This window comes from Camellia sinensis, chromosome 11 (genome assembly GCF_055761805.1).
Source record: "Camellia sinensis isolate YWXY chromosome 11, ASM5576180v1, whole genome shotgun sequence".
Lineage (NCBI taxonomy): Eukaryota > Viridiplantae > Streptophyta > Magnoliopsida > Ericales > Theaceae > Camellia > Camellia sinensis.
The window spans coordinates 106,638,818-106,665,402 of NC_138971.1; the positions used below are offsets into that span (position 1 = coordinate 106,638,818).

The 26,585-nt window shown below is 34.0% G+C and overlaps 2 protein-coding genes across 10 annotated transcripts; one reads left to right on the top strand and one right to left on the bottom strand.

The window, feature by feature from the left end:
- The first annotated feature begins 2,228 nt into the window (after positions 1-2,228).
- On the top strand, positions 2,229-10,774 carry LOC114308677 (Regulator of chromosome condensation (RCC1) family protein). The gene is made up of 8 exons (XM_082894445.1): positions 2,229-2,796; positions 5,433-5,585; positions 6,397-6,555; positions 8,506-8,673; positions 9,172-9,303; positions 9,394-9,480; positions 9,984-10,082; positions 10,167-10,774. Exons 1-8 carry the CDS (start codon positions 2,547-2,549, stop codon positions 10,358-10,360), a joined length of 1,242 nt encoding a protein of 413 aa, XP_082750571.1. The 5' UTR covers positions 2,229-2,546; the 3' UTR covers positions 10,361-10,774.
- A 593-nt stretch (positions 10,775-11,367) lies between these two features.
- On the bottom strand, positions 11,368-22,914 carry LOC114308676 (5'-AMP-activated protein kinase-like protein). Of its 9 annotated transcripts, none has more exons than XR_014344302.1 (8): positions 21,785-22,914; positions 21,389-21,540; positions 20,658-20,852; positions 20,335-20,549; positions 13,194-13,336; positions 12,956-13,114; positions 12,069-12,137; positions 11,368-11,975 (listed from the first exon to the last, which is right to left on the bottom strand). XR_014344302.1 is itself a non-coding variant. In XM_028254320.2 (8 exons), exons 1-8 carry the CDS (start codon positions 22,450-22,452, stop codon positions 11,880-11,882), a joined length of 1,635 nt encoding a protein of 544 aa, XP_028110121.1. In that variant the 5' UTR covers positions 22,453-22,914; the 3' UTR covers positions 11,368-11,879. The 9 variants fall into 9 exon arrangements, 6 of the variants coding, with proteins under 6 accessions (XP_028110121.1, XP_082750570.1, XP_028110120.1 ...); XR_003645576.2 differs by having other exon boundaries at positions 20,335-20,552; XR_014344301.1 differs by having other exon boundaries at positions 12,069-12,150; positions 20,335-20,552.
- Between the last annotated feature and the right edge of the window lie 3,671 nt (positions 22,915-26,585).

Genomic DNA, 26,585 nt, shown 5'->3' on the forward strand with positions numbered 1-26,585 from the left:
AATAGAATGAGGAAGGATAAAAAAAAATAAAAAATAAATAAATAAAAAAAAAAGTGCAAACAACAATGTTACATTGCACGAATTTTGATTTGTCCAAATTGTTCAAATTTTGGCTTGCTGGTCATCCGGCAATAAAGTAACCGCCGCGGTCGATAAGAGTGATAACCGCAGTAGACAAGTGTTACACCGATCATCCAGTTAGTTGACTGAAATACACATATTTAGATGATTCGGATAAACTCAAATTCAAACTATCAATCATTTTTGTTAATGCAAACATATTTCTCTCTTGTCTCCATAAGTCGCATTCTCCCGTCTCCATGGCATTTTATTGTTGGAATACGTTTGACGTAGAGAAAAATGTAGTAAGTAGTTTTTAGTTTGACTGCCAAAAAAAAAAAAAAAAAAAAACACAGCAGGTTTGGTTTAGTATCAACATAAAAATTGGTTTTATGAGTTTTTTTGGGTCATACATTTAGTGGGTGTTTGGCATCCCTTAAAAAAGTCAAAAAGTCACGGAAAAAGTAAAAAAAGTTAACACTATTTACATATATCATTGGACATTTTTGGTGAAAAAAAAAAAAAAAACTGTGCAACACAGTGCACTGCACAGAACCCAAACAATATTTTAATATCATCACAGTGCAGCACAGTACACTGCATGGAACTCAAACAATATTTTAATACCATCACAGTGCAGCACAGGATAGGAAGGTAATTTTTCTAGTTGATACAATATTTTAATACACATTTTTTCATAAAAAGTCAGAAAATTATCCCAAATATACATATTTTTTTCTCTACTTTTTTAACCAAAAAATCAAAAAGTGTACTTATATAGTTCATCCAAAACAATCCTAATTTCTTTTGTTTTAAATTTTTCTAGGGCTTTAGACTAAGAAGCCCTAATTTTTTTAATTTTTTTTTATAATAAATTGAATACTCATTGAAAAGTGCCATTTGCCAGAAATTTTTTAGAATTCATACTTGTAGATGGTGAATTTGGGATTTGGGATTTCTACCCTCCACAATACCATTTGTTAAATTTTTTTAATCAAATGATAAGTTGATATATAAATGCTACTAAATGGGACCAAAGAGTAACTAGTAAGAGTCCATGATTATTGTATATTTTTGAAGAATTGGTACTGATGTGTAGTATTGAAACTGTCTTTTAATGATTTCTTTTTCAATTTGAATTAAATTGAATTTATTATTATTATTATTATTATTTGGTAAATTACACTGACTAATTTTGAAATTTGAAAAAATATAACAAATCTTACGAGTTAATCACATTCATAGCCATTTTAATTAAAGAGATCATAATTAATACGGAGAATATGTAAATACATAGATTATTGATAGTCAAATATATATATTATCAATTTTTTTTTTTTAATCAACATGACAAACAAATGAGTTTTGAAAATTGATAAATTATTATTTGAATCCAAAATTTAAAGAATTACAATATAATTATGACAAATTTGTAGAGGTCAATGAATTTTTTTAATTTATGTAGTGGACCTTTAACTTTTTTTTAGTTAAGGAGAATAAAGTGATATTGAGTATTAGTTCAAAAGATGAAGTGTAAGTAAGATATACATTAAAAAATATTAATAGATAAAAGAACTAAGGGATTTTTTGAAAACTTATAAAAAAAGTCAATTTTTAACTAAAAAAGGGGGAAGGTAAAAAAAAGAAAAAAAAATTAAAAAAAATTAAAGGTGTGTTTTGTTTAGTTTTAGGAGATAAATTTTCAAAAAAAAATTTGTGAAAAGAATTTAGAATTTTTAATTTTTTTTGATTTGTTTGATTGTATATTTTGAAAATAGTTTTGGAGTATGGGTGTTTGAGATAATTTGATATTTTGTTGTAATTGAGTAGATACATGTGGGAGAAAAAGTAATTGAGAAAGAAAGAGGAGAGAGGAGAGAGAAAAAGTGATTAATTAATGTGTATGAGATATAAGGTGATTTTGAAAAAAAAAATTTCAAAAACACTGAACCAAACAAAATTTTAAAAAAGTTTGTCCAACATTTATTTCTCAAAATTAAATCAAACAAGCCTAAGCTTTTGCTATCAACTAAAAAAATTAAATATCACATCAATTTTTTATTAAAAAAATAATTTTTTTAATGACTTTTTAAACTGATTAGCTTTTTGAGCTTATGTGAGAGTTAAAAAATAAAAAATAAATAAATAAATAAATCTGGAAAAACTACAAAACCATCTAACCCCAAATGATCACTAGGGTGATTGGGAAACTTTCCCAAAAAAAAAAACTAAAAAATTAACTCCATTCTCTTTATTTTTGTTTACATGTTTTTAGTAAAAAATTAAAAATGTATTAAAAAAATCAATTCCAAAACACATGTTATAAGTTTTAGTAATGAGATAAAATTGAATGTGAAAATAGGAAGAGTGATTGCCCAGAAGTTGGGTCAAAATGGGCTTTTGCAGAAGCAGCAGGAGGTGAATAGTTAGATCTCCCAACCCATGGCATAAACGAAAGAAAACGAAACCCCCCCAAAACAATAAAGATGGAAGAAAACGAAAGACTATTAAATGAAGAAGAAGAAGAAGAAGAAGAAGAAGAACAACAACAACAACAACAACTATGGAGCTGGGGAGCAGGAACGGAAGGACAGCTAGGGACAGGGAAGCTTCAAGACGAGCACCTCCCTCTTCTGCTTCTACTCCAACTTCCTCTCTCCTCCGCCGGTGCTGCTGGCGCTGCTCCCATCTCCGTCCTATCCTGCGGCGGCGCCCATGTCATTGCTCTCACCACCGGTACCCTACCCCTTCTCTATATGTATATATTTGTATGTGCTGATTGCACCTGATCAATTGTGTTGGGGTTGGGGTTATTGCACCCTAAACATTTTAGCCAAAACGTCACTATTCATTGTGATATCTATTTGTACATCTTTTCGTAAAAATTAGTAAGTTGTTAGAATAGTCTCGTTAAATTCATAAAACTATACACATAATATGTAATGGAGTCATCGTGAATTTTGGACTCGATAACCTAATTCAAATATATGTAAAAACTAATAAAGGTATGGATCCCACATCATACAAGACATACCCCCAACAATCTCTACCTTAACTTGAATTCTGCAAATCAGCTTGAAGAGTCGATTCTGCCCCTCATCGCAATCTGGCACACTCGAACCAACATGGCCTGCATCTCCACACCAAGATGCCCCGCAAAGTTCATTACTTTGCCGACTGTTGTGGCTCTACCTTTGCTCCTTTGTTACACATAACCCTAAGAAGTAAGGACACAGATGGGTGACATGACACGGATATAACACGAACAAGCTGACATGCAAATTATTAAAAAATGCAGCACACAACAACGTTGGCGATACATGCAAAACATATAATTTTATATATTCATTATATATCATATTTTTTAATATTTAATATATATTTTATGTTAAATATTTAATTTTATCAAATTTATCAACTTTAGGTATGCTATTTTAGTAAAAAAATTTAAAAATTAAATTTTTTTTTTTCAAAAAAATAGTCCTTAATGTGTCCTTAACGTGTCTTCAGTATGTCCCAAATGTGTCCTCAGCGTGTCCCAACATGTCCATAACGTGTCCGCAGCGGGTCCTAAGTGTCCCAGTGTATCCGACTCTTTCCAGTGTGTCTGACACGTGTTGGACACTATACGTGACCTCCGAAAATGTGTCTATGCTTCATAGACACAACCAAAGAGATCACCGCCACTAACCAAACCCAAAATAGAAGAGATCCGTTTCGTTCGGGATGCGCATCGTCTTGTTTCGTCAACCGTCTCAATCTCTCTATTCAGAGCTTCATTTATGAACATCCAACAATTGTTGCTGTTACATCTGGCTAGAATCCTACACACTAGTTATCCACGTACTTGTATGCCCACCACGTGTGCACGAATCTATGCACCTATGTGTGCATCTGCAACTGTAGCAAACCCTATTTACCTGTACGCATCATTTGCTTACGTCGCCTACCAATACTCCCTGCCTAGTATTTGACAGCAGCCCCACCTATGATAAAACTCTCCACAAGCTTGTATCACTTGCCAATCATTTGTCCAATCAAGAAAATGTCATCTAATTTACTCCACCTGCAATTAAAACCCAAGTTGCATCCGTCGATGATTGGTCTTTCATCTTTGATTGAATCAGATTAATTTGGATCACTAGTGGTGAAACCTGATTGCCATTGATCAATTGTAATCTCCTTTGAATCTATCCAATTTCATCAAATCATTCAAAATCTGAAAATCCTAAACTCACTGATGAATTTGCAACACCTAAAAATCATGAGAATGCCTTTGCCTTGAATTTTTCTGCTAACTAAAGAAATTTTAGACCATCGAAATTAGCGTAGCCATCACACTATATTGTTACCCAAGCCAATCTTTCTTTTTATGTCAATAGAGAAAAATTGTGTAACAAAACTTTCTTTCCTTTTCACTAGAATTTGTGCGTCACCAAAGGAAATAGATTGGTTTGCTCCTGAGCAATGCCCCCACTGCTGCAAAAATTTGCACAATTTTCAACCGACCATGCTACACTTCTCCTTTTTTGTCCTCTGTAATCAACCACCGCAATAATCCTTTTTCCTATGTAAATCAAAAATTTTGATCTAGTCGAATGAGATTAAAAATATATATATATATATATATATTGTGCTCTTAATCTTTCCCTTGACTTCAAATCGACTACTATGGCTTTGATATCACTTGTTGGGATTATTGCAAATCACATGAATGCGAAGTACACTCATGCACACACCAAAGAGAAAAATACATAGAGATTTATGTTGTTCAACACAAATTTGCCTACATCAACAGTCAACAGGTGAGACAGAAAGAGAAATCCATTTTAATATAGAATACAAACATGAGACTAAAAACATCCAAAACCCAAAACCAATACCCGAGCCCTGAAACAATATATGTTTCCCTACTCAAGGGTAAAGCAAACCCACTTCCCCGCTCAGCCAGTGTTCTTGGTATTTTTCAGTCTCCACGAAATCTCTACAAACCCTCTCAATTTTTAGTTCCCTATTTATAGGTAAACTTTAGAAACCCTAGTCCGACACAATTAATAAAACCACACATGTAATGGACTCATTGTGAATTCTGGTCTCCACAACCTAATTTAAATATATGTGAAAACTAGTAACTGCATGGGCCCACATAATAGAAGACATACACCCAGCACAATGCTGATTTGTAATTTTTGCTGCGATTGTAGCTCTAGTTGCCTTTCAGTCTTAGAGAGTACAAATTAGAGCGTAATTTGTTTTATCAAAATTATTGGGGGTTAGAATGAATGAATGAATCATGGGTTAAATTAAAAATAGGCTTTGGTGGGATGAGCAATGGACATGTGTGGTAACACTCAATTCGATTGCTTGCGCAGGTGGAAGGGTACTGACATGGGGAAGAGGAACTTCTGGCCAGCTGGGTCATGGGGAGATGGTCAATTGTTTACATCCTAAGCCTGTCCAGTTATTAGAGACCCTCATTGTGACTCATGTTTCTGCTGGATGGAACCACTCTGGCTTTGTTACAGGTCTATTCTTAAATAATAACATTGTTACTTTTATCATCAGTCATCTCTGTTCTTGTTCTTGAATTTGTTAAAAGAAAGTAGAGAAACTAAATTCATTACACTTATTTTTTTTTTTTTTGGGTTCGAGAAATAAGAACCTATAAAAATAAAATAAAAAATAAAAAACCTCGTGCTGTTACCTATAAAAATAAGTAGTTCTAACTAATTTGATTTCTTTTACCTTTCAATTTCCGTCGACAAGTCTAAGGTCAAAAAAACCTTTTGTTGATTGGGAAAAGTCCATGCCCATGATCATAATTGTATATAGTGACAAAGCCTAATGTTATTCCTCATAATTTTCTATTGGATCCGTGTAATGGCCCCTCTTATCCCTTATCCAGTCGCTGGTTTCTTTACCTTCTATCTTTTCAATGACTTGAAAGTTGAGTGCTTGAACCTGTTTTCTTTTCTAATTGTAAGATATTAATTACTAAATGAATTATTTGGTAATTTCCATTTTGTAATTCTCAGGAGTTGTTTGGTATGTTCAAGGTCAGGGCACAGATACAAAACAACCAGTTTTATTTTTTGAATGTAATTTTCCTCTCAGTGTGCCTATCTCTGAGAAATTGTTATTAGGGAATCCGGTGTTGCATGGCAAAATTGTTCTCTGTTCTTGTTTTCTAGCTTGTGCTGTTGTAAATTTCTAGACTGAATGTCTGCTATTTAGTTTTTGCCTTATTGCAATGTCGGTTATGATGTGTTATTCCTGGGGCATCACTTTTTTACCTTTCTTACTTGCTCTTCATCCCCACTTTCTATCTACTTTCAGATACTGGATGCCTTTTTACTTGCGGAGATGGCTCATTTGGTCAACTCGGGCATGGTGATTACAATTCGCATAGCTCTCCTGTAATGCTTTCATACTTCACTTCGAAGCATGTTGAGCAGATAGCATGTGGTATGCGCCATTCATTGGTCTTGTTGAAAGGTAAAAGATGTGATGATATTGTAATATTACAGTCAGCTGGATTACTCTTGATGGTAATATGTTATTGCGTAGGATGTATATGTGCTTGTTATATGTCTAAAGCATTGGTAAAGGGGGTGTCAACATAAAGTTGTTTGATTTGACTTTAGAGATCTGAATAACGCATTCCTAAGGACGAATTTCCTCTACCTATTTTTTCTTGTTCTTTTTTATTTTTATTTATTTATTCATTTATTTTTGTCACTTGTTTCATCTTGGTGAAATGTAGTCCACAAACTTATGACTATGATGTATACCTCGAACTGAGAGGTAATGTGTAGTTGGCGGAGGATATTATTCGTTTCTGAAACTAAACATTTACAGAATCTAACATTTTTCTAGAAATTATATTCAAGAAAATATTTTAATTGGTCATACATATTACATAGAGTTGATTAACATTGTAGAATCAATAACCCTAGAAATGAAGGAATAAAGATAGGTCAGGTGGAGGAAGAACTGCACTTAAATGACTTCTTCTGGTGTCAAAAATAGTTTCTTCCGGTGTCATCAATGATGATTGCTTTTTTGGACGTATACATGGACTTATCGGAAGTACCAGCAACACTTGACAATCGGCACGTCCAAAGTTTGTAAAGACGAATGTGTAACACTTGGTGTTTTACCCCTCATGATGCGAGGCATGTCTTAAGGTGTTGAGACGTAAGCATTTTGAATTTTTATATTTAGTAAATAAATTAAATATTTTAAAATAGTAAAATAAATAAATAAAAATTAAATATAAAGGTGTAAATATTTTTCTTCTCAAGGCATCAAGCATTTCATTGCAAAGAAGGAAGCTTGCTTTCATTAAAAGTAAAATTGACATTCATAGCTTTAGCGATTGAGCTTATAACTTGAGCATAATACTTTTTGTTTTTTCTTGATTAGTCATTTACTTAATTTTTCTTGTAGAATATGGTTGCAAAGGGAGTTCTTTTTTTATTTTTTACTTTTTTATTAGTTGAGTTTAACAAGGGCCTACAACAACCTCTTCATGTGCTTACTCCTCGTATGCTTATGCTTATGCAAAAGGCATACAAGGCGCATTCCTCAGGCTGTGATGAGCAAGCCTTTGGAGAGTATAGCCTAAAAATCAAAGCCTTGATGTGTTTTACCTTGGCCTCGCCTCAAGGCAAGCATCAGTAAAGCCTATTAAAACTTTGGGCATGTGTAGTTGGACATGCACCAATTTAGTATGCCTAAATAGTTATACAACTACGTGTAAGTCTCATTTTATGTGTAAAATGATCTATGTCAGTTTATAAACTCCATTTTACCCGTAAAAAATAAAGTATTTAAAAAATACAAACTATAGTTGTGACTTGGAGTCTTTGGACATAATGAATATGACACTTAAACACATAGACAGATATGCACACCCAACAATTGTAACCAATTCTGTTCTTGTGCAAATTATTATTTTTGTATATTGCGAAAGGTTAAAAAAACCTGATCAATCTCACACATTGTTAATTTGTATGCTTGGCGAGCAAATATTGAATAACATTACTTGGGTGGAGTTTAATTGTTTCACTCTGTTCACACAATAACACGTTGATGTCTACAATCTGCTACACTCCATCAAAACTTCTCATCTCTTTCTTTGGGATTACGTTAAGCTCAACAAGTGAATGGATAAATTAAAATTGAATCAATTTGTTAACTGTCATATTAATATACTTGCTGTGCAGTTGTCAAAACACATACTATGTAACAATAAGGAGTTTTCACATATTTGTGATGTCTCACTTTGCCTCACCACATTCCCAAACAGCCCATCTCCCTACATTGGAAGATTCCTGTCTGACAGAGAAGAACCCTGTTTTTAAGTGGAAAACTTCTTGACTCAATTTTGAAGTTGACCAGCCCAAGAAGGCAATACTAAAATCTAAGGGCAATCTTATGCAGGTCATTTTGGAGACCGAGTATATGGATTTGGGTCTGGTAAGCGTGGTCAACTGGGCATTTCCAAGGATAAAACTGGATCAACATCTCTTCCTCAAACTACCTTTGGATTGGAAGATATCAAGATCGTTGGTATTCTCGCGAATGGAGACCATAGTGCAGCATTATCTGGTGAGTCCCTCTAATAAGGATAAGTGGAGTTTTCTATAGTTATAGGATTGTATTGCTCTGAAGAGTAGCATTATTTCCAGGCTATTATATGCTTTCTTTAAATTAGTTTTTTTGTAAATTACACTTTCGACCCCTATAATTTTGACCCAAATTCGCTTTGGTGTCTATTGTTTCAATTTGAACAATGTTTACCCTAGACTTTCAGTCACTTTCAGTTTGGTCCTTTCATCCAAATTACTGTCAGTTTTTTTTTTTTTTTCCTTCTTCTCTGTACTCCTTTGGTTACTGACACATGTTAAATAATCTTGAATTTTAACGTCCAATTTGAGAGGACGGACCAAATTAAAACAAGATGTCTAAAGTTAATATTGTTCAAATTGAAATAAGAGGGACCAAAGTGAATTTGGATCAAATTAGAGGAATGAAAAGTGTAATTTACCCTAGCTTATTTTATTTTATTTTATTAATTTGATGCTATTGATCTGGCTATTCCATAAGCTGATGGGCATCTGTACACCTGGGGAAGAGGATTCAATGGTAGTTCAGATGCGTACACTCCCCAGTGTTTAAGTTCATCTTTATCATTCATCCAGGCGGCTCTTGGATGGAATCATGCTTTGCTCTTAACGGGTACATAATACTTCACCATTCTACTCCAATTTTTTTTTCCCCTAAAGGGAGGATTATGAATTATTAATTTGTAGTCTTGGCCTCAACTAGGTGAGGGGGAAGTTTGTATGCTTGGAGGCAAGCACCATGGTGTGCTCGGCGAATCTCAGAAAATGAATCTGGTTAAGCATTTGTCTGGTAATGCATTTCAATAGCTTGGACTGTATAAACAATGTCATGACGCATTTTTCCTTTGCATTTATCCCATTTACTTCCCTTATTGACAGAAAAAGGGGAGTGGGTGATTAATATTTCATCTCTGGACCATTTGAGAAGGTGTACACATATATTATCTTGGGAATTTTATTTAATCAGATTATTTTAGCCAGCCGATCAATCTTTGAAAGGATTAAAGAAGGGGAAATTACAAGATAGTAGGAAGATTGAAAAAATATTTACCAAAAACTGGGGGTGCAACTTTTGCTGTGATTTCTTTGCACAGAAAAAGTTTGCACCCCCTTTGTTTTTGTAATTATTCTTCTACACTGATTTGTAATTTTCCCTTAAAAGAATGCACAACTCTATGTGCAGTAATTATGTGAACTTTTTAGAAAAACAGACGATAATTTTCTTTGATTGAGTGATTGCTTTTGTGAGTGCAAACTAGTCTTAATGTAAAATCTATGGAATTAATACTGCAGATGATTCAAAGGAAACTGTTGTGGGTAAAATTCCCAATCTTAATGGGATAAAAGTTACGCAGATTGCAGCAGGAGCCGAGCACTCGGCTCTAGTAACAGGTAAGATTTTGTCCTGTATTATCTCGTTCTATTTTCCGAGATAAGCTGACTGATTTTCCTTCATTGATCGTTGCAATTGTGTAGAAAATGGATTAGTAATGACATGGGGTTGGGGCGAACATGGTCAGCTTGGCTTGGGGAGTACAGATGATCAAACTATTCCTCATGTTGTCAAACTCAGTGACAAACTTCCATACATAAACAGCAGAACTAAAGTTTATTGTGGAAGCGGGTTCACATTTGCTGCAAGGACAGTCCGTCTTCCTTCTCAGACATGATTTGTGTACTTGGATTGTCAATCTTAATGTGATGGGCCTTTGGTCTGTCCAATAAAAAATATGAGACGATGGCAATGTGATGCAATTTAAAGGCAGTGTTAATTCAATGTTCGTGGTGCCACAGCTGGAGCTGGTGCATTTTCTGCACAACTAGTCTGTTGCAGGGTTAAGCTATGACCCATGTAATTCAGTGGCATTTGGAAGGTGACACTGGGACCTTGATTGTTGAGGCCAAGTGATTGAATCCCTCCCTATCCTCTTATTTTGACTGATGGTGTTACGAAAAAACAAAAAATGTGGTTTTTTTAGTCGACATGTATTGACTAATTGTAACCCATAGTCTTACGGGATATATTGTGCATCTTAAATTGTTTGTTGAACTTATCAATGTCAAGGCTCATCCCACTTTGACAATGCTCCTTAGTCTCGAATCTTCACTCCTCTTGTTGAATGGTCTTCTTTTGTGTAAGTAGAAAGCTGATAACGATCAAAAGCATCACTCTTCCAGCTTCTAGATAATTTACTTATTAAAGATATTTTTATTTAATAAGTTATTAGTTAAAGTCAGACTAAACAATCTGACACTCGAATATGTATATATATATAAACAGTTCATATAAAGTGTACCAAACAATCTCAATATTTTATACCATCTCACCATTTCCTGCACGGGCTGGATTTCATGATATGATGATGCAGTGCCACCCACCTAGTGCATACATATGCATGTCTACGCGCGTACACTTCTAAGAAAGTTCTTGTCCACGTCAATGTTGTATTTGTATCATATTGTGTGTACAATCTCATATCTGATGCATGTACTTTTCCTGCTTCTAAGCAACACACGCATGTCTCATATTTTCATTCCCTTTTCAGCCAATACTTTGCACTAATTTCATTTCCCTGAGCTCTTCACAATTTTGACGACTTCAATCCAAATGTATATATATGGTGTTGTAAAAACAAACATAATCATAGATCCTTCAATAAAATATTGGCAGATTGCATAGCAGTAAAAGAATTTTCAATTTGATTGGATTAGATTATCTTCACGTAGTCAGATGTACACATGAAATAAATAAATAAATAAAAGTGAAAAAGAAAATCTAAAGGAAAACAATTAGATGATACAAACTTGTAAGATTAAGGCGGTATAGATACCAATTTCCTATGGCAAAAGATACTTTAAAAACAGTAATAATAGAGACCCCTACAAAACACAACCCCCACAATTTCCAAAATAATCTGAACTATTCATACCACTGACAAAAAATAAATTCACCACCTGACCCATTTTGGGCTCTTTTGGAAAGTGGGCTATAATCCACTTCTCAGATTATAACTCACTTCCTCTCTCACAAAAAAACTGCTTATAAGCTGCTTATAAGTAGCTTTTTACCAAAAAGCTGATTATAATCATCTTTTCAAAATAACCCTTTGATGATTGAAAAAGGAAAAAGGCTGCAGCATGTACACTTTCTGTGCTGCCTCTATCATTGAATTATATTGTTGGCAGCCTTTATGCTATAATAAGAAGATTATTCTCATGTCCATTGTTGCAAACTGTGGGGCGCAGTGGATCAGTCCTCCATATGCCATCGACTATAAACTTGATCTGCAGAAATTGTAGAGAATTTTTTTGAAATCTGTACAATCCAAAAGATAACTTTTTTTTGGAGTCGTAATCAAGTTGATGAAAAAGACTTGCCTCATATCTACCCGGATACAACTTCAGGCACGCAGAAAAAATACCCATCTTTGATTTCTCCATCTTCCTCTGCAAGACAGCACTGTAAATCATAATTCACATAAAATATAAGCAACCCCAAAAGCATTGCACAAAAAAATATATATCTTTCCTCGTGAAATTAGGATATCTATTGGGCTATATTTTTAATCAAATCAAAATTATAAAATCTTTAAAACAAAATATCAATGCTCTTTTAGTGTTTCTTCTTGTCCTTTCAGTGCCTTCAATTTTACTTACTGGTGCAGGTCATTGTTCAATAATGCACATGGTCTCTTTGACTAGTCTCCAATGGTAAGAATGGCTATGCTAAAGAGAAATTACACCTCAGTAAATAAACTAGGTTTAATAAAACCTCTCCTTGTGGATCTGGTGGGAGGAGGATAATTAATTTTGGGTAAATTACACTAACCTACCCGAAGCTTCAAGAAAATACAATAAGTCTCACAGTTTTGACATAATTACCCCGCCTTTCCTTTTAGTAAAGTTAAATAGACTAGAACTAATGTAGATGATATGAAGACAAAAAAATAAACAAGATAAAACATATATTTTAGTATAAAAGAAATTATGCTTTTTTTTTTCTTCATCCATATAACTAATGAATTACTAATGAAAAGGGATCTCAGTGTCGTGTAAATTTAAAATCTTAAGAAATCCAATGCAATTATGTCAAATTTATGAGGCTTATTGTAATTTTTCCAAATCTCAAGGGAGGTCAGGGTAATTTACCCAATAACTTTTTATGATTGAGAAGTAAAATCCACCATAACTACATCATAGATAGGTTCATAGTTGATTTAAAAGGAGAATGCCAATTACTTAATTATTTAAAGATGAGATTAAACCTGAGTAGTCCAACCATCAAAAGATCCTGATAACAGAACCTCAGAGGCAGCATTAGGCCAAACTATGCAGGTAGTATGAAGAAGTTGTAAAGCACTACGAGCGCCATGAATCCTCTTCTGCTTCTCTTCTACCGTCTTTTGTGCATCACTGCAAATGCACTGTAGGATTGAGGCACATTCCAACGGGGAAAAGCAATATCAAAGGCACATGTCATTATATGAACACAATTAGGCTTACATAATTGCAAGTGCCATCTTCCCTTCTAATACAGCCAACTTTGCACGTATTGACCGCAATCTGTCCTGGGCACTCATGATCTCATTTTCTTGGAACTCCCAAGCATCAGAAAGCTTCCACAGATCATTGGAAGTTTCATGACCCTGATGAAGAACCACGGCTATAAGATTCTAACCATCATCAAGTGTTTGAAAATCAAAACCCCAAAGTAACTTTTTGAAAGGAGAGGAAAACCAACTGATTAAAAGGAGAGTAAAAAACCAACTGATTCTTCTCAGACACATAAAATACATAGATGTGAAGAAGTATATTAAACTATTTTCTTCCTTGACACACTTACAAATTTTGTATATAACTTCTATCCTCTTTCTTGAGACACATATTTTGCCCATCAGTAAACACACTTAGAAGATTTATTCCTTTTTTCTTCCGCAATTGTTTTCTTATTATTCCCATAAGAACATATTGTTCTTTTATCATTATTATTCTCATGACAATCGAAACCCTAATAACTTGTGACCAAAGGAAAGAGACCAGAACCTCTCTCCCTGCGTGTGTGTGTGTGTGCGCACGCACAAATGCATCTGAAAGAGTGAGGTGGTATGGCAACAAGCAGGCTAAAATCAGAGGTGGTCAGTTAACAAGCATAAATTACAGAAAAACCAGGCAGAGTATATCAAATGTCAGAACAGCAAAGCCAAAACTACACCCAAAAAAATAAAATAAAAACTTAACTACAGAATAGTAAGGTTGAATTATGAGTAGCTAAAGCCTGAAAGAGACCTACGTGAGCTTTATGCATGTATCAGCCAACAGTGTAAAAACACTTATTTCTAATAAGGTCAAGAACAGAAGCAGAAATGCATTGGTTACTACTTAACCAAAACACCAGCTAGTTGCATTGAATAAATCAGTTTCACTGCAAGATAGCTTACAAAATGGAGAATACCCACTACGTAAACCTTAAAATATTCAAGGAGAACAATTTTTAGGAATCAGATTTGTTGCTTAGATCCCCATCAGGATTCAAGAGTTGACTATCACATGTACTTTACTGTCTCATTCATCAAAGAATAATGTCAAACCAAACTAGAGGTAGTACTTGTATCTTGTATGTGTATCCCAACCCCAAAAGCACGAGTAAAATAGAAACTAAAACACACACACACAACATAATCATTCACATCCTGGGAAATATAATCCCTGGGGTTCCTATAATTCTCCATTAGGCAACTCTCCTTAAGTGACAAGGTCAAAGTTCAAATAATTCTATAACCGCATGTCATCATTAAGTTTTAAACATGAAATCAGTTTAATATCATCCATTTTGATCGCACTTGTAGAGGACTCAAAGTAGTTCTTAATTAAATTGACTTCCTGTCAACTCAACTATGTAATTTATGCAAGCTAAGCTAGGGTGGCCATCGGCTCATGGCCTGCCAGGCCCACACAGCCCAGCCCTAAATATTTTAGGGCCTGGAACGGCTTATAGGCCGGTAGGTCCAGGATGGACAAGATTTTAAGGCCCGTTAGAATAGAGGGCCAGACATGGGAATCATTAAGGCCAGACACAAAGCAGCCTGGTCCATCCCGATAATTCTAATTTCTATGCATACATGTCTACATTGTGTGTATAAATATACTTACTTTTTTATTTTATTTTTTACTTAAAGAAAGAAACAAATATTAAAAGACTCCAAAGACATAGTCGCAGAGGTCTGAATCCTAAGAAGCAAGGACACTTCTAAGAAGGTAACGTGTTGTATCCGACACGACACTCGTCAGATACTTCCCAACACTCACATGAAACAAATTACAAGTTTGAATAAATAATTTGGAATCCAACAATAAAGCAAAAACAATGTAAATTTATATTTATACATATTCTCTTCCTTAAGACTTTAAAAACTATTTCTTTGACTTAAATATTTATATATTTTGCATGTGTCCCCACATGTTGTGTCCTATTGTTTTTGAAAATTTTTGTGTTGACGTATCCGTGTCGTGTCACAGCTCTATGTCTGTACTGATTTTTTATGAATCCTTTCTTGCCAATAAACTCTATTGGCTATATGTTCAATTAAATTAAAAAAATGAGCAAACTACACTGGTAGTCCCTATTTTGTCCTTTGTGTCAATTTGGTCCCTCTGCAATTGACTCGTTTTTGCCCCTAAATTTTTAATCTCATCTCAATTGAATCCAATCAATGACGGATGTTTGGCCTTTTTATGAAAAATGACAAGTACACCTCAGGTGACCTAGTTTTGAGGGAAGAATAGTAAATCCACTACAATCTCCCATCTCTTTCTTCTCCGGCAGCCACCATCACTCTACCGCTTCCACCGAAACCCTTCAATCACCACTACCTCATTCGTCCCTCCCCCTTCACTCCACCACCACCACCACTTCTTTCCCCCTTTCCCCAGACCACACTGCCACCCCACTAACCAACCACCACCTTCCACCACACACCCCATCACCATTCGTCACCAGTGAACCACTAACACAAATCCTTTGCCACCCACATCACTAACCCCTTCTACCCCCTTCTACCACTAAAGCTGACTCCAGCGACCACCATCAAAACCCGTTCTGCCACACACACAACTGCCATATCAACCACCACCACCAATCCAAACCCACATCCACGCCACTACAAACCCACAAACTATTTCTCTATACAAGTTAAAAGTTTATACATAATATTAAAATTAAAAATTCCTAATTTGAAGTCTTTGCTGAATGAGAAGAAGAAAAAAAAAAATGCATGGCAGACCCACTCAGAGATCTCGAGAAGTCAATCCGGCAGCTTCTGATTGAAGAACCTTCTAAACAGAGCCAGCTATTAGCATTGTTGCTGCCCTGGTTGGATCCTAAAAACTGTTTGATTCGACAATAAGCCTCCTTGCAAATCAAATTTCCTCCGATGCACAGTACATCATCAAGATCAATCGCAAAAACCAATTCTACACAAATTGATCCAATTGATCAACCAAATTTAGAAACACACATCAATAATAATCAAACAAATTCAGAATTGTAAACAGCAATTGATCAACCAAATTTAGAAACACACAGCAACAATAATCAAATAAATTCAGAATTGTAAACAGCAACTGGATTGTATATAATTAAGAGCAAGAATGCAATTTTAGAAGTGTGACAGGGGTGATATGGTTGAGCAGAAAGAGGAGAGACAAGTGTGCTACACATTTAAGAGAGAAAGACAAGAAGAAAAACAAAAGGAAGAGAGAAACCCAGTGACTGGATTTATCTTAAAGAAGTGGTCGGTGAAGAAGAAAGTTGGGAAGGAGAGACAAATGGAGGAAATGAGAGAAAAATATTTGGACAATTATGTCCCTTCTACAATGATTGATTTTCCTGGTTTGTCCATAAAAAATGATCATGTGAGGCGCACGTAACCATTTTCTGTCAAAAATCCAAACGGCCATCATCAATTGGACTGAATTGAAACGAAATCAAAAATTCAAGGGCAAAAGCGAGTCAATTGAAATTAGAGGGACCAAATAGACACATAACAAATTATAGGGACTATCAGTGTAATTTGTCCTAAATAAATTTATGTAATATAAAAATAAAAAACTTACTACCGCATTCCATGTCAATTTAGGTCTTTCCCTTCCCATAACATTTCCATTTCTAGTGTTCATATCACTTCTCCTTACCATTTCTAGGTATTCATTGTACATGACCACCATCTTAGCTTTCTTTCTCAACTTATCTTCAATGGTGATACTTCTACCATTTCACAAATATGTTCATCTTTAATTCAATTTTTCCTAGCCCGGCCACTCATCCATTTAAGATACACTCCTTTCATGAACGTGTGTTGTTTCTTAATTGCCCAATATGTTGTCACATAAAGCATTGCTGGCCTTCTAACTATTTTATGAAATTTTCTTTTCAATTTAGTTGGTATTCTTTTATGAAGCATTGGTACTTTGAAAAACATGTTGTACCCATACCGGGTACTTACCGGCGTATCGTACCTCGTATGGTACTTCTGCATATGTACCGGGTACATGAAACACATACCCAAATTTTTTCTTCTTAATTTTTGGTGTACCCAGACATATCTACTACATACCCAAGTTGTACCATACCTCAGTTGAAACAATATTTTCTTTTATTACAGAAATAAAACTCATTTCATTAGACTTCTTTTTTATTTTTAGCTTTATGCTTAGCATGTTTTTAAAATTCAACTATGGTTTGTAAGTTATTTAATATATTAACATTTAATTTTGATTTATACTTATACTTTTGGCATTAAATGTTAATTGTAGGTTGAATCGTAACATATTAAACCATTTAATTAATTTTTGTATAACTCTAAATTAAAAATAAATATTTTTTTACAAACGTACCAAGCCGTACCCATACCCTACTTTTTTTGGATTTTACCGTATCGATATACCCGTATCGTACCAATACCAGTACTCATACCCGTACCCGTGCTTCATAGGTATTCTTCGATCACATAATATGTCAAACGTAATCCTCCACTCAAAGCTAACTTACTTTGATTCTATAGATTACAACATTCCCAACCTTACCATTTTTACTAATAATCGAACCTAGATAACGAAAATATTCACTATTTCTTATCTCCTAGTTTTCAAATTTTAGTTATCCATCATTCTGAATGTGTTTTCAAAGTTGAACCTTGATGCAACCCTATAGTGATTGGGGACATTTACCAATCAATCCTATTAACTAGACTTATTTACCTACAGGTTCTATTGATAAATTTATCACTGTAAATTTACTCATACAAACAAGAAACACTGATAAATTTATTACTTGATAAATTTATCAATAAAACTTAATGGGAAATAAATCCCAAAAGTAGGACCTATTGATAATTTACCCAATTCGTAGTTTCTCCTACACATAATCTAATTGAAATTGCAATTCCATCACACATGACTTTTATCAAATCAGTGCACCCTTTGACAACACTTCTTTTCTCAAACACTAACCATATTATATCTCTAGGCACCTTATCATAAGCTTTTTCGAAATATATAAAATTCATATTTAGATCCCTTATTTTCTCTCTATATTTTTCTATTAATTTTTTTAGTAAATAAATTGCTTCCATAATTAATCTACAAAGAATAAATCCAAATTGATTCTCTAACACTGATGTTGTAATTCTTTAAGCAATTCTCAACCACTCTCCCACAATCTAATTGTATGATTCATTAACTTAATGCCTCTATAGTTGTTGCATTCTTTGAAACCACCTTTATTTTTATATATAGTCATTCAAATCTTTTTTTCTCCACTCATCACACACTTTCATAGTCATTAGAATCATATTAAAGAATTTTGTTAAGCAACACAACCCCTATCAAATCTAAGCCTCAATAGGATCCAATTTTGGTCCTAATGTCTGACCTGATTTCATCTTCTTTACTATAAATTCCACTGCAAACTAAGTCAACAATAAAACCTATATTCTCTAGTTCATCAACACTATTTCTCTTCCTGAATTTTGTAAACATTTTTCATTTAACAGTTTTTAAAAATATTTTTTTTATGTCAGATTGTGATGAATCATTTAAGCCCCAACGTTGATCTATGGTAGACTTGGGCCAGCATACCTTTGTTTTATTCTAGTGCAATACTAGCTCAAACGCAAATTTTCCCATGGCCACCCCTTATGCTAATTTACATACATGGTACTAAACCATGGGACTTGTCAAATTTCTAACTAACTACTTGCTAAGGTCAATTATTTACAATTGCATTAAGATCAAAGTTGGTAGTGTTACTTGCATAGTGGTGCTAGAAGCAAATTTCTTCCTTTAAAGTCCTTATTTGAAACATGCCTTTAAATAACGATTTTAAAAAATGTGATAACACCAGCAAATTTTACATTAACAGCACAACAGAACTGTGTGATGTCAAAGTCCTGAGGAGAAGTTTAGCTACTTTGCAATAAAGTAGTAAGAATATTCTCTCATATTAGAGTTCAAAGAAATCAACTAGATTACATAATTAAAACTGATGTTATCTAATATTTTCCAATTATTAATATCTCAATTTTAATGTCTTTGTGATTTGAGATATAAGAACATATATATACTGATTAAACAATTATAGAATAAGATATCTCAATGTTTATTTAGAAGGTAAATAATAGAGCAACTTGAAAAAATCAAAAAGAAAAAAAAAAAAAAAAAAAAGGCTACTTCGATAGCCTTTCTATGCTATGGAAACACAATAGCCAATAGCAAAATGAAAAGGCGTATTCTATTAAGTTCTCTGTACAACAATTACTTTAATTAGACTACTAGCATGAATGAGTGCACTATGCATGTGAACATTTGACCAAAGAAGTGAATGGTCAACGGAAGTTTCTCCAAAAAGTGGTGCATAACTGTCTCCCCATCAATCCGTTAAACAATTTTTGCACTTTACTGAATTTGCAACAAAATAGGAACCTTACATGATTACGAAAGTCTTATAAAGCCCCCTAAAAAGGCAATAATCCAAGATAATTTACTTAAACAACTGACTTTTTTTTCTTCCCGAAAATAAAAATTTAACGGGGCTTCAAAACAAGGGAACACCAATCCAGTATTCTTCCATTTTATATTAATATAGATATAATGATGCAAAAGAGAAGTGTACCTCTAAGTAATACTTATATATCATGTCTATACATGACCAAAACCATAACAAAGTTCGTCGTGTTACAGTTAAGTACATTTTCCACATATCTTGGATATGATCTATTATACTGCACATCATTACAAACACCAACTGATTTTTATCACAAAAAACTCAATCATATTAATTACCCATGAATTAACTATACATTCAATGACAACAAGTCAAATGAGCAACTAAACCACACTGGTTAATGCCAACTTGTCTGTGGCATGTGATTGAGCTCCATTGGTGCCTCGATGGTGGGTCCCTTCCTATGGGTTGGGTCAAATCAGGCCAACAACCGGTTACCCCAGGGCCTGGACCCACGGATACAGTGATGACATCTCAGATCATCTTTTTTTTTTTTATCAAAAACAAAAAAAACCTTTTTGAAAACTACAAACCAAACCAAACCAAACTTTTTGAAAACTAAGAAACTAAATTTTGATTAGGTACCTCTTTGAAAACCAATTCCTCGCTCTTGGACCTCAATAAGTGAAGTGCCGATGCAAGCTCAAGCTCCATCTGCTGAAGGCGAGTTCGTATCTCTTTGTGATTAATAGCTTCCTGTTTGTCCAAAGCTTCAGTAGAACCCTCCATTGTTGCAAGTACTTCATACTCTGTAGCATCCTTTTCCTCATGAATTTGATTGTCATTAAAAGAAATTTCAGCTGCTGTACATAGTAAGAGCAAGCATGGGGAGTTGGGAAGGGGATAGGATATATCATTGATCTAAAACTGGGAAAGTAAATTGCAATAGAAACTAGTAAATGGAATACCCTCAAATTCTGCATCCGAGAAGCCTGCCCGTTGAATGCTCCAAGTACGCCACATTTCTGGCTTCAGTGAGCTCGTGGAACCATCAAAATCTGAGACAGATCTTCCATGGCTAAACATGCCACCTGAATTGTTGATTTTGCCCCTCTTGGGGCTACCTGGTGTGAGTTTGCTGCTTCTTCCAAGATCAGCACTGTCTTTTACAATGTAACAAACACCCAACAATATTTTAGAGTGTATAGGTGTAAAATACTACAAAAAGAAGTCAAGTCAACAAATTTAAAATGGTAATTAAAAATCCAATGGCAGCCTCTTTTTTTGGGATAAAAACCAAATCCAGTGCCAATTAAAATGCAACTAAGAAAAGATTTTTTTTTTATTTTAAAAAAAGGATTTATTTATCAAGAAACTACTTATATCTTTCAAAGGTATAGACAACCAAATGGAATGTTCATCTACAAAGATGATATAATGTTGAGTGGTATTAACTTTAAACTGCCACAGATATGACCCTGCTTATTCACGTTTATATAGTATAAATACAGATCCAAGAAGATAATAAACCTTGTATATAATTCCAATTATTCAAATAACTTGAAACCCTTTCATGGTGGACTCCAAGATGAAGGAGTGCACATAATGGAAACAAAGAATAACACTGACAACAATTATCCTGTAAGCTATTTGTTTCTGCGGAATCCAACTTCCTGAAGTATCAAAATAACTGACTTACCTGCATCATGCGAATCATCTCCACCGTAATTACTTGATGCACCCGCAGAATATCCATTTTTCTCCATATTAATTCCAAAAGACAAATTTCTCTGTTTCTCCAACCTATTAAGTATACCCTCTATCCCAGTTTCTTGCTCATCTCCCATTTCACTGCACAAAAATAATTATCTCTGTGAAATAACATTTCCATGAAAAAAAATATAGTTGAGGTCTTTTAAATGCTGTGGGGCAGACAAATAGTGCAAGTATCAAATTCTGGTGGGGTAGAGATAATGGGCATAAAAAATGCAAAAGATCATCAAATGGGTCTCAAAAATTCCCCTTCTTTAAGCACAAAAAACAAGAATATCATCAGTAACAAATATTGACAAGTAGAGCCAAACAGGAATCTCACAGTGATCTACCAGAAGAAGAAACTCCATAACTCTCAATTTCGCCGCCTATTGAATTACTCTCTTCATTACCCTCAATTCTCTGTTGATGGTCCCCTAAAACAACACCAACTAAAACATCCTCATCACAATCTACAACCATTGTTCCATTTTCATGAACCTTCACTTGCTCATCATCATCACAATCTCTAACAGCCATGTCAATTTCTTCAACCTCCTCCTCCTCATCATCATCATTGTCATTACCCAAATCCCAACCCAAAGAAAGCCAACCCCCTTTCTTCACAATAGCCTCCACCAAATCCATCCTACCTGCATCCACCAACTCTTTCTTCGTGGGAAACACCTCCGGCTTCTCCGATTTGTTCATAAACTCCAAAATCTCAGCCTCCAAACCCAAATCTCCCTCACTATCCCAACCCTTACACGAACAACACCAAGACGACCCCTCGTAATGCCTCCTCTTCAAATCCACAAACCCAAAAGAACAGTACTCTTCTAGATCGACGCCGCACCCAGCCGTACGCGGTGGCTGATGCCGCCGCCGTAGACGCCGCCTCGGATTGACCACGACGGCTGCCGGAGGTGGAGAAATGGCGGGAAAATTCAAAACTCGAAGGAGTCGAGACGGGAGGAGGAAGTGATTTGGGGAGGTGATGAGCGAAACCATCGCTCAGGCATTTCGTCGAACACTTGGAGTTCCGATTTTGGGTAGGAATGGGATGTGAATAGAATTGAGTAGAGCAGAGAGAGCGCACGAAAAGAGAGGCAAAGGACGAGCGTTGAAGCAACGAACAATGCTGTACCGAAAAGCGGAAACTCGCATTCAATTAATAGTTAATATATGTGAGAGAGAGGCTAGAGATAAATATTATATTTGAGGTTTTGTTTTTGTCCTAAGCGCGCATTCTTTCTTCTTTTTTTTTCTCGATACAACGGAAAATCTAAACGCGCATTCAATGAATAGTCTTTTGGGGAGTTTATTGCGTACGTGTTTCTCAAGGAGTGAAGGGTCCGGTTATAAAAAGTCATGCGTCGAAAATGCTATGTATCTATTTGTAAGTGGTTGTTTATCTTAATAAGTTATTTTAGTTTTTAATTATTTTAATAGATTAAAATTTTTATTAAGTGGGTGTTTGGAAAATACTGTGATGTTTGTGAAAAAAAAAAAAATAATTATGAATTTGATGTGACATTTTATTTTATTAGTTATTTTAACTTATTTGTCTTTTAATGCTATTTTAGCCAAAAAAACTAAAAAGTTTTCTTCCCAAACACTCCCTAAATTATAGGGTTTTTTTTAAGGGCAAATTGTAAATGGAATAATTTTATGAGATTTATTTAAAATATAAATTATGTCTCGTCCTTAAAATTTTTAATTTTATAATAAATGAGATTTTTTATTAATAAATTATCAATTCAATTAATAGTTTTTAATAATATCAAATATATGTTTCAATTAATAATTTAGGTAATTTTATTACTGTATAGGAGAACAGTTAAAAATTTTATTTTTCTAATTAATTCTGTTAAATAAAAAATTCTTATAATAAAATATTTATAATTTTTCAAACCATAGGAGCAACTGCATTTTAAGTATACATCAAGGATTGTATTTGTAATTTAAGTCTCTCAAATGGGAGGAATTATTCTGTATTCTAGGAATTCTAATTAGGTCATGTGCTCACAAGATAATAGAAGTTGCTTTATGTAATACATAGGAAAAAATATAGGAAGTAGTGGGTATATAATCAATGGAATTATACAGACATACCACGTTGGATATGATTTGGGTGATAATTTTTTGTCAAATGAATTATGTCTTTTGAAAAGTCCAAATTATACAATTTTAATATATAAAATCATTCATCTTATATTTTTATTGCGAAAAAGATAAATTAAATTTTTTTGAACATTTTTGTCCACATTTCTCATTATTTTTTCCTGCAACCTCTCATTTTCTCTCAAAATCTCTCTCTCTCTCTCTCTCTCTAACAACTCTTTTCACCACCATCAGAGCCATTGTTAAGCTCTCTCTCCGTCTCCACTCCCACTGCATCTCACTATGCAACTCTCTCTCCAACATCTCCACCATTGTCAACACTTGTCGCCTTCATGGTTTGTTACCGATGCCACTATGTTAGATCTACCATTAGCAACCACTATTTTTACTATTCATCTTGACCGTCTTACACCTGAAACCAACAACCTCAGATCTGAGATCAGTCACCTCTAATTGATGCTCTCTCTCTTCTTCATCATCTTCTTTTTCTTCTTACAATACTCTATTTTTCGGACAATAAAATTTCACTCTAGTTCAAACAAATTTGAGATTGGAGATCTCAAATCTGATAGTTAAATAAAAAAAATTTGGTAGTAGTAACTATAAATATTTTGCTAACGATAACAGTTTTAGTAAGTATGGTGTTTAGTGATGATGATAAAATTTTAATATTTAAATGCTAAAATTTTGTTAGTAAAATTTTACAATTAATATTAGTAAATTTCTACTATCTTAAGGTTAGTTGGGATAGTAAAACTTTACTGTAATTTTTTTAAAAAAAATTCCATATCCAACATAGATCTTATTTAATATATCTCAATGAAAGGATTATAAAAATATCAATTTTAATAAAATTAGACATTTATATAAAGAATTATGATATTTTGAATCCAAAATTACATTACACCTGTAACGTGAAATCATTATACACATATAATGTTATGCAGGATAAGAATTCAACCCAAAGTAACTTAGGCCCAAACAAGCCCAGAAAATGATGGGTGATGCTATGGTACATTTAGGTGTACCATACATTTAGTTATGAACTTATATGATTTTATATCATAACCTATACCATATTAGTCATAACTATCACCATATTAACTCATAACTTAGTTATATTCAATTATTTACTTATACCATATTACTTCATAACCAGGTCATTAAAAGTGACCTGCTAAACAGGTCACTTTTTATAGTTATGAGCTAAAATCATATTTCTTCATAACTATAATCAAATTGATCATAACTTAGCTATAACTACATCTCATAACCAACACCATTTTGTTCATAACTAATATCACATATTTCATAACCACATCTCATAACTAACACCATTTTAGTCATAACTAACATCACATATTTCATAATCATAATCACATATCTCATAACCAACACCACTTTGATCATAACAAATATCACATATCTCATAACTATTGATCACATATCTCATAACCACATCTCATAACCAATCCCTTTGAGTCATAACCAACATCACATATCTCATAACCACTAGTCACATATCTCATAACCAACACCTTTTTATCATAACTAATATCACATATCTCATAATCACTAATCACACATCTCATAACTATTACCTACATACATCATAACCACATCTCATAACCAATCCCTTTGAGTCATAACCAACATCACATATCTCATAACCACTAGTTACATATCTCGTAACCAACACCTTTTTGTCATGACCAATATCACATATTTCATAACCACTAATCGCATATCTTATAATTAACACATTTTTGCTCATAACCACATCACTTTGATCATAACCAACATCACATATCTCATAACTACTAGTCACATATCTAATAACCAACATCACATATCTCACAACCACTAGTCACATAACCAATATCTCATAACTCATAACCATTAATACATATAGCATAACCACACCCTTTGACACCACTTTGCTCATAACCATTACCCACATATCTCATAACCACTAACACATATAGCATAGCCAAATACCCTTTAACAACACTTTACTCATAACCATTACCCACATATCTCATAACTACTAACACATATAGCATAACCAAATACCTTTTGACACCACTTTGCTCATAACCATTACTCACATATCTCATAACCACTCATAACTATTACCCACATATCTCATAACCACTGACACATGTAGCATAACCAAATACCCTTTGACACCACTTTGCTCATAACAATTACCCACATATCTCATAACCACTCATAACCATTGCCCACATATCTCATAACCACTAACACATATAGTATAACCAAACACCCTTTGACACCACTTTACTCATAACCATTACCCACATATCTCATAACCACTCATAACCATTACCCGCATATCTCATAACCACTAACACATATAGCATAACCAAACACCCTTTGACACCACTTTGCTCATAACCATTACCCACATATCTCATAACCACTCATAACCATTATCCACATATCTCATAACCACTAACACATATACCATAACCAAACATCCTTTGGCACCACTTTACTCATAACCATTACCCACATATCTCATAACCACTAACACATATAGCATAACCAAACACCTTTTGACACCACTTTGCTCATAATTATTACCCACATATCTCATAACCACTCATAACCATTACCCACATATTTCATAACCACTAACACATATAGCATAACCAAACACCTTTTGACACCACTTTGCTCATAACTATTACCCACATATCTCATAACCACTAACATGTATAGCATAACCAAATACCCTTTGACACCACTTTGCTCGTAACCATTAGCCACATATCTCATAACCACTAACACATATAGCATAACCAAACACCATTTGACACCACTTTGCTCATAACCATTACCCACATATCTCATAACCACTAACACATATAGCATAACCAAACACCCTTTGACACCACTTTACTCAAAACCATTACCCACATATCTCATAACCAACATCACATATATCATAACTACTAATCACATATCTCATAACCAAACACCATTTGACTTATAAC